The sequence below is a fragment of the Sinocyclocheilus rhinocerous genome, unplaced genomic scaffold, assembly GCF_001515625.1.
Source record: "Sinocyclocheilus rhinocerous isolate Xijiao unplaced genomic scaffold, SAMN03320098_v1.1 scaffold453, whole genome shotgun sequence".
In the NCBI taxonomy this organism is placed as follows: domain Eukaryota; kingdom Metazoa; phylum Chordata; class Actinopteri; order Cypriniformes; family Cyprinidae; genus Sinocyclocheilus; species Sinocyclocheilus rhinocerous.
In genome coordinates this window covers 1,802,206-1,811,909 of record NW_015655565.1, presented here as the reverse complement: position 1 = coordinate 1,811,909, position 9,704 = coordinate 1,802,206, and the positions used below count along the sequence as shown (strand labels likewise).

The following is a 9,704-nucleotide window of genomic DNA, read 5'->3' as shown; positions in this document are numbered from 1 at the left end:
CTTTCAATGAATCATCTCTTATTAGAAGCACCAGGTAAGTCAGCTATATGTTTTTAACCAATGGCAGGCGTGATGTCTGTCTAAATGACATCCAAGACTCTATCCATTTAACCAGATCAGGCTACAACTTGGACCCCCTGGATGGCTGGCGGTGATCTCAGACATTACTAATGCATGGACGTACACATATGCAGCATGGTGGAGATCAAGCTTGTGTTCTCACCAGAGGCGTCCTCTGTGATCTCTAGCCAAAGCCTGGCAGCTGAATAAGCCCCGCTCACTCTTAAAGTGTCATATGGTACCTGACATGACATTACTCAAAGTAAAGGTCATCCAAAAAAGCCAGAGTATATGAGGAGAAGGTACATATCCTTATTAGATTTCCTGAACCGTCCTCACATGATCTAGCAGGAATAGACTTTTGGCTCGAACTCTATGGAAAAACTCAAGCTCATCATTTGGTAGATTATGAAAGGGTGATAAAAGATATTTACTCTCGTACTAGTATTACTAAACATGATTTTACAAGGACATTCTCTGTTCTTCCATATCTAGATATTGTAGTGTATAATGCAATAAGACAGTAGATAATTAAATTAATGAGACAGGTATTTATGCAAACTTGAATTGCTTCTAAAAGTGTGAAAGTTGGAGCCAGGCCGTCCAAAGTCAGTTTACTGCCGTGGGAACATTTCCTTCTCTTGATGCACAGTCTACACCAGCCCGTGTTAGTCAGCGCTAATTGAATGGCGCCCAGGTAGGATTTGCTCCCTCGCACAAAGGAGGAGACAAAAAAGCACATTGGGTAAAGAATCTATTGTTACCTGCCCAAAGGTGACCCTGTCGCCTAGGGCACCAGATTAGCTGATTGCCAGGTATCAGATGGCGCCTCCTGGAATACTGAAGGGTAAGAAAGCACTATTGTCTGGGGCTTTGAAGCAAAGAACTGGTGGGCACAAGAAAGAGGGACATGTGTGTTTCATGTCCCTTATTTCCCCTTGGCAGACTATATGTCACTGTGTGTTTCATGGGAAGCGGTGTTATGTTGCTTTTTTTTGTATTATTTAAATACAAAATATGTCACTCCATCTCCTTGTATCGTGAATGGGATTGTTTATGGGGCAACCTTAAAGCGCTTTTCATCCTTTATAACAAAAGTTACCATAGAGAAGAAAAACACCTTCCTTTTAATTCGCTCTCCAGTTTCACCAAAAGAATGTAAAGTACAAGGAACAGCCCTTCAGTGTGAATGAAGTCAACCAAATATTACATTTATATTCATATGAGAAATGTACATCAAAATAATATAAGTTTTTAATGTTTAGCAGGGATGAAGGAAGTAATAATAGATTCACACTCCACAAGACAGCAATTTTCAGTGTCTGTTATTAAAAACAGTAAAGATGTTCATAAATCTTGGGAACGACAGCCTATAAAAAAGGAGGAACCCTGCAGAAGTGGGCTTATTAAAGAACCTGACCCCTGACTTTTTCTGGAGGTTTCAAGGTGTGACATTTACTGTAGCACAGCAGACTGTGAAGCATATGTAACCGGACCCTTGTGTCCACTGCGCCACAGCACTATACACTGTGCTAATGTGGGGTCAAGGGGCAACTGGGTCTGAGACCCACCACTTCTATACACCCCCTCTTAAATCAAGAGAACAAATAATTGGGGCTATGTTTAAGGTTTGTTGTGTGAAAATTCTGAGTGAACATTGTTATTTCTGAGGATGAAAGTTTTTGCAAGACATTTTTGTGCACATTGTCACACTCACTGTAAAAACAGGGATTATACAAATATTTATTAATATTTAAAATATTTATATTGTCATTGTAAAAAAGTTGATGAACATTTTTTATTATTATTAGTAGTAGTAGTAGTAGTAGTAGTAGTAGTATTAACAACTTTTGGCATGTCTCTAGAGGATCCAACCCAGCAGGGGGCAGTGCTGCATGACTTCAATGTCAATAGTCCATTAAATATAAGTGATGCTCATAAACCGGTTTTAGATGCTGTATTGAGAGCTTTCTGGTCTGGGTTTTCTGTGGCTTTGCAAACTTTATCCAAGGAGCAAAATATAGAAATGAATGCTGATGAGGGTTGTGGTGTAGTGAATGCAAAGACTTGATACCACACATTAAAACTTTAAAATACAACTATAAAAATACTAGTGAAAAAAAAAAGAATAAAAAAACTTTGTTCTATTACAAGTTCTCATGCAGACAGCATGTGGAGCTACTTCTTGAGGCAAATTTCTGAAATAACTGCATGGAACTGATCATTATCAGTGATGTTTCTGATTAGAATGAGGAAAAGACAATAATGTGACTAAAAAATGATGTTCACGTCACGATTTTCCAGTATGTCATACTTCTTCTTCTTCTTTTTTTTATAGTAGTGTTTGGGGCACAATAAACGAATGACAAAATCACTGTTGTAAAAAAAGAAATTATATGTAATGGTACTGCATAAAATGTTAAATAAGACATTTATAATAGTATTATAACATGATTTATCCACAATTTGTGAAGACGTTGGTTAAAAAAAAGTTGGCGTTCCCAACCTTACACAATGTCTTTTTTTTATAATAACATGTTTTTAGCAGCAACTGGTAACACAAATAATACTGAAATAAGTTTCATAGAGGTATCTTATTTCATAGGAACATTTTTAAATAGTATGTAATTAATCTGTAGTGTCTCCCCAGGAGATGAACACACACACACACAGTCCTAATGTCCTCTATTGAGGACACAAGAAAAAAAATCTATGTCTTTCTTGTACAGTAAATTAAACTCTGCTTAGAAAACAAGAATCTAAAAAAAAAAAATACAATGATCACGTATAAAATAATATACAGGTTCTCTGTATCAGGTTTTCATATTTTTATAAACCAAGAAGAGGATGGTGTCATGGCCTAAGCCCCAAACAATTTGGTATCTCTACCAAATTAAAGCCCATGATAACCCATGATAAGCCCATGATTAAGTTGTGCAATCTCAGAGAAAATCACAAAAACCCATGTCCTTAAGAATTGATGGTTCCTAGGAGGATATTGCTAAGGCTATAAATAATGACTTTGCAGAATAAGAGAACAGACCTTAAAGCCAACATTATCCATGCCATATTAGCATCGTAAACTGATTGACGGTGAATTGTGAAAGCCCATTAGTTTATATTAACGGGCTTTCACAGTTTTTGCCCTTTTTTTTGCACTTTTAGGGCAGTTGACTCAGGGATTGTTACCCCCAATATTTCAGACCAACAAATGAGAATACCATATCATATCTTACCATATTACAATAAAGTTGTTTATAATTGAGCAGAAAATATACAGAGTACAGAGTATACGTTTTTTTTTTTACCCAAATTACTTCAATTCACCCTATGACTTCAATAATTAAATGTATAAGTCATTTAAGCTTCAACCTTTTTTGGTTATCTTCTTACAAATGAACAAAATTTTATATTTATTTATTTATTTGACTATTTATTTAATTAATGGTAATCAGTTTTTTTTATGGATGTTAATCTATGATGTTAATCTGTCACACTGCATGTTATACTAATGGTGCTTTAATAGAACATGCATGTTAAAAATCGTTCTCTCAAAGTGCTGAAAAATAAGAATTATGTGTTCACGAACGAAATTATTGCTGGTTTAATATAGCATTTTGCATTTCAGCTATTCCTTTAATACGTCTGGAGAGTTATGGACATGACTAAAAGATACTTCAAAAGAATGACCTCATTGTTGTCCAATGTATAGCCTACCTTGATGTCTTTTTGAGGGAAGCAGTTTATTGTGTGTTTACCATTGGTATGTGTGCAGGAGTTAGCGTCGACCTCGCCAACCCTCGCCTTTAGGCCATAAAAGAGCACATCTTGAAATGATCAAGGCCTGAGAACCGGCACGGCCTTTCGATTTCTGAGGTTTAAGGAGGGGACGCGCCGCAATGTGCTGGAGACATTACGACAACCCGAAGCGCCGTCAATCACAGGCCCGTGTGCTGTTACAGTGAAGCTGATACTTGACCCTACTGACGAATAGACCTATATGTCGTTAAATTCAATAAAGTCTACAGTCACATACAGCAATGGAAAATTGGTTATGAATTGGGAAACCACCGTTACAAACTTAAGAAACTTCATTTAATCCAATAAGAAATAAAGTGACACAGAAGTCAAAATAATAAGACCGTAGACATTCGCATGAACGTTGACAAATAAATATTGTACACGCCTATACAGACACTACACTGTAGGCTATGTCGTTTTGTGAGATATGTGCTCTTACGTAATCTTGTAAAAAGAGATACATCATTTTAAAACCTTAAAAGTGAACAAATGACACAAAATTGGGGATTTTCTAAAAATCACAAAGTGTAATACAACGTTGATTTGTTTTGTATTTTAAAACAACTTTGAAGCCCAGAAAATAATTTGTGGTAGATCTTTGGCTTTTACATTTGAAGTGTTTTTTGTGCCTTGGGTGATCTTTCAGGACAGATGGATGGGGCAGCTTTCATTAGCCTGCTCCTCTCTGACCCTTCAGAGACAGTGGGCAAAACGTTGTTTTCACAGGTGTACGGATTGGCTGCAAAAACCGATTAAGTCCTCGTTTTAATGTCTCGAGGTTTGCAAGATCATGTCAGCGCCAGATAGAGGGAACAGTGGAGGCTCCTTAAGTATAGTCCACATTAACGGCCCCATGCGTAAAGAGCGTCTACGTTAAAAATGAACGCCTCGTCTCAAATTAAATTAAAAGAGGTGCTCCATTATGGGTGAGTGATTGTGAGTTTTGCGTCGCCGTGGTGTCAGGTTGCAGATTTCGACGAAGATAAAGAAACGCGATCTATGCCTTAAAACAGCGTCTGGATGGCAAATACCTCGACGAACACAGAACTCATTTACTAATGCACCGGTTTTAGATTTCACTGTACAGAGAGAGGAGAGAGGACTAGAAAGAAAACATGTTTTTTCTGAACGTATAGAATACAAATCATTTATGTACTTCAAGCTATCTATGATGTTTTTATCCTAAATAAAAAATGTAGAAACAAAACAGAAAACAATAGTACGATACATTTTTGTCTAAATATATATTCTATAATATTGTTTTTCTCATTTTTGTTTTACCGATTTTGTGTAACTCAATAACCAGCAGATTTTGAGCACTTGAATATTAACTTGGATTTGGCTCAGGTTTTCTTGTAAATAAATGCACCACAGTCTTTGTGTAAATAGCGCCATTTCAGAGATTCTACTGGCCTCGCACTTTCGGTCGAACAGTTTGAAAAGCCGGGGGCGCTACTTATCTAGTTAGGTTATCTTACCAGCTCGAGAGGCTGATTGTTTTTAATGGAACTCCAAATATCTCTGCGCGCATCTAGACCTTGCGCACAGCGTGTGCCCTTGACAATGGCACAAGTCAGGCAGAATAAAAATAACTGTGTAGCAATCAACTGTGTGATATTATTTGTTACGGATGAGACTTCTCTACCTAATAATTAATTCATTTGTAACCGAGGAACGTCTTTTCTCATAAGGTAATAAACGAAGATAATGCAGTTCATTTGACTCGCTTCACTTACAAAACATTGTGCATTCAAATTCTGTTAGGATAAAAAAATGAGTGCTAAAAAAGCATGCAATAGCTTTGGGTGCAATGCTCGGTGAACGCTGCCTTCAGACAGTGAATTGCTATAATTGATTAGTATCGAGGTGCCCGGCTCCCTCAGGTAGAACTGGAGACGGGGGATCCAGTTTCAGACCACCGAGTCCCTGTGGGAGGAAATGGAAGCAGAGTTTTCTCCGCACTGCTGCAGGGGATAGGGCAGCTGGAGAGCCAATCAGCAGTTGCGCAGTGCTCGTTTAGCGCGACATGAGTCGATAGCGAACAAACTGTCTTCAACAAACACCTAAAACTTCACGGCGCGCGCAGAGGACATCTCCAACCCCAAAAATCTTGTCAAGCGACATAATCGCTCTCATTAAACGAAGGCAAACGGGGTGTCTCCCATTCCGCTCCCTTCACAGCATCTAGAGGAGAGCGGTTTGGTAGCGGGAATCAGACGTCATGTCAATGTTGCCTTCTTTCGGGTTTACCCAGGAGCAAGTCGCGTGTGTGTGTGAGGTGCTGCAACAAGGGGGGAACCTTGAGCGTCTCGGCCGTTTTCTGTGGTCTCTTCCGGCCTGCGACCATCTCCACAAGAACGAGAGCGTCCTCAAAGCCAAGGGTGTCGTCGCTTTTCATCGTGGAAACTTCAGGGAACTTTATAAGATACTAGAGAGTCACCAGTTCTCTCCGCACAACCACCCAAAGCTGCAGCAGCTGTGGCTTAAGGCCCATTACATTGAGGCTGAGAAGCTGAGGGGGCGACCGCTGGGAGCGGTGGGGAAATATCGAGTGCGGAGGAAATTTCCTCTGCCACGCACAATATGGGACGGCGAGGAGACCAGCTACTGTTTTAAGGAGAAATCCCGCGGTGTGCTGCGGGAGTGGTACACGCACAACCCCTATCCATCTCCTCGGGAAAAGAGGGAGCTGGCCGAGGCCACAGGGCTGACCACCACACAAGTGAGCAACTGGTTTAAAAACAGACGACAGAGGGATCGCGCAGCGGAGGCAAAAGAAAGGTAAGCTCAATCACCTGAGAACAAAATAAATAAGCATTTCATACACCCAGTTTAGCTGCTCATAACACTTCACAGCTGACGGCTGTTGCAGTGCTGATGATGCTATTGTTGACATATTTACTTGGATTCCGAGTGCGCTGCTTTATTTTAGAAAAAACTAAATAGAGATCAACATCGTATGACTGTAATAACATACAATTGTTACCTTAAGGATTTATTTGTGTCTTATCTAACTTTTACAAAATTTATTTATTAGTGTAGCCAATAAATTCAGGTTGATTCAGTTGTTGTTGTTTTTACAATGTTTGTTAAGCAATTAATTTGTTAACAGATGGAGCAACACATTTTTATTTATTTATTTATTATTATTATTATTTTTTTACATTTTTATTTAGTCAGCAGTCAGAATAAAGAGAACTCCAGTGAAGCCAGATTAAAGATAGAATACTAATGTTTTCAGATCATTCAAATTAAAATAATTAATTTTATTTCGATGGCCAATTGGCCATTTAAATTTGTGTGAGAATTTATTTTATTAGCCTGTCATTCGTCATGACCGAAATTAGATTTAGATTCAAGAAAACTACGACTTTATATTTTACACAGCATATTTTATCTACAATATAAAGTTAACCCTGATCTCGTTATCTTTGACAGAGAGAACAGCGAGAACAACAACACGGGCGCTAACAAACAGAACCAGCTGTCACCGCTGGACGGCGGGAAGTCCCTGATGTCAAGCTCAGAGGACGAATTCTCGCCCCCGCAGAGTCCTGACCAGAACTCCGTGCTCCTGCTCCAGGGTAATATGAGCCACCCCGGCGCGTCCGCGTACTCCATGACCGGCCTCGGCGCCGCACAGTCGGTACACGGCATGCAAGGACACCCACATCAGCTTCAGGATTCATTACTGGGACCTTTAACTTCAAGCCTAGTGGACCTCGGTTCTTAACTGATTACGACTGAGCTTTTATTTATTTTTATTTTGTACAAAATATAGACTGAGATCTGCCACTTTTACTGTATAGCTATATATATATATATATATATATATAAGGGTAAATGAACAGTATAAATCTAAGTAAAAATCCTTAATTTTTCTCTGGTTTTCAGAGAAATACTCAGTGGTACGCTTTACCGTGGTAGACTATTACGGACTGACATTTGCCAAGTCGTTAAACTGGTCAGAAGACAAACCAAAAGCAGTTAATAAAACGATTCTTTTCTTCAAATTAATAAGACGTTCGTCTAGCATTTCATCATTCTGTTTTGCACTGTTTTGAGCTGAATTAGTGGAAAACTCATATTTATATTTAAATACAATTTCGGGATGGTAATTTTCACCATAAATCTGTTTGACAAAGGTATGGTGAAAAAAATATTTAAAGATGAAGCGTCAGGTCTTTGTATTATAACCTGCAAATAATTGAAAATATAATAGATTACACCATTACATTTAAATAAGAAAAATCGTTCATTTTACTTAAGGGTGAAAATTACACATTCGAGTAGGCTATTATGTATCATAATATCATGTATCAGGCGAAAATATTCTCGCTCATCATAAAAAAAAAAAAAAAAAAAAAAAACCTAAATCCCATTGGCAATCATTGCCAGATCAAACTTAAATGTTAAATCGAAGAGGCCTACCAAACTTTTTAAAATTTCTTAGTTTGCGTAGAAATGACATAGGACACAGACCAATTGAAATCATTAAATAACTAATGAATAACGAATTATAAAAATTAAAAAAAACTAAATTAATAGGCTAGATAAAACAGCCTACCTATAGCATGACGCTATTTTTTTTAACTTCTTATAATAATAGCTCTTCTTCATATAGACTAATTTTTCCAGCTCATCTCTATATAATGTACTACCCATGTCACAAACGTCCTCTTAATAATGTGGGTCAACAAAAGCGGGGAGTTGTTGATTTTCCTTTAGCCTCAGGAGGCGCGTGTTGCTTTTGTGGTCGCAGTGCATCGTCAGGTTTGTAGTGGGGTGTTTACTTTGCGCTCTCCCAGTGTTTGTTCTGGTGGTTCTGGGCCAAAGAGAAGACATACCAGCTGCGGGAGGCAAACTCACGTGGCTTCATTCATAAGTTTCTTTTGAGCAAAAACGCAAACATGGGTTTTGGGGCCAGCGGACTGATGTTGTTGTTATCTCATGGGCATAATGGTCTTCAGACGACAACAACAACATTAATAATACTAATAATAATGAAAATAATAATAATAAAAATGTCCTCCACTAATTTTAACCCTTACAGAATAACTACATTATTTGGCATTGCCCTATGTTGGTTTATTTAAAATATGGTCAGATCGTAGGAAAGACTTTACAAGGACCCCTGATCGTTAGGCCAGCTAAATGTAGAGTAACCAGGCATCCTCCCACCCATCTTCCACGCACGCATGTAAGGGTAATTGTTTTTAGCAGAGAGTACCGAGGATTTCCGGTCGCTAATCGGAACCAGTTGCTTGCGCTAGTTTCGCATTGTAGATCACTGGAGGCCCAGAACCGCCCATAGAGGGGCAACTTCAATTCTGCCCCAACTCCAAGGGTAACAAAACGTGCAATTTTGTCGTTGAATGCAACATTTGTTGACAGCCGTGCGGGTACCATTTTCCCCCGTTTCCTTTATTTTGTTTTAATTTTAAAATAATCAGATTAGCGAATTACTCAGACTTTCTCAAATTAATGTATTATTTCGTATTTATAAACGTATTTCTTAAATTAATTAGTTAATGGTTTAGAGAAAATGGAATAGTAAATACTTACAATGCAATTTTGTTCATGTCAATTATGAGTGTATAGCCTACATAAGAGCAATTGAAAAAAAAAATGGATTGCTTTGGTTAACATTTGGTCGAAAATGTAGCCTATTATACTGGAACGTTATTTGAAGAAATTTAAACATGGTTTATAGGAGAACACATATTTGTGGATATTTAAAAATTAGAAAATACATCTACACAACATTATAAGAGATACCTACTTGTGCTCTTAACAAATACAGCCTAATCCACATTTTATAAAAAATGCTAGGATAGTTCACC

At 38.1% G+C, this 9,704-nt stretch overlaps 1 protein-coding gene across 1 annotated transcript; it reads left to right on the top strand.

Moving 5' to 3' along the window:
* Positions 1–5,930: 5,930 nt before the first annotated feature.
* On the top strand, positions 5,931–7,881 carry LOC107718440 (homeobox protein six1b-like). The gene is made up of 2 exons (XM_016525508.1): positions 5,931–6,642; positions 7,300–7,881. The coding sequence occupies exons 1-2, from the start codon at positions 6,083–6,085 to the stop codon at positions 7,592–7,594; spliced, it is 855 nt and encodes a 284-aa protein (XP_016380994.1). The 5' UTR covers positions 5,931–6,082; the 3' UTR covers positions 7,595–7,881.
* The last annotated feature ends 1,823 nt before the right edge of the window (positions 7,882–9,704 follow it).

Bases quoted from the DNA above. Each gene is read 5' to 3' on its own strand.
- LOC107718440 (XM_016525508.1), top strand. From the start codon at position 6,083: ATGTCAATGTTGCCTTCTTTCGGGTTTACCCAGGAGCAAGTCGCGTGT. The intron at 6,643-7,299 runs GTAAGCTCAATC...TATCTTTGACAG, and splicing joins GCAGCGGAGGCAAAAGAAAG to AGAGAACAGCGAGAACAACA.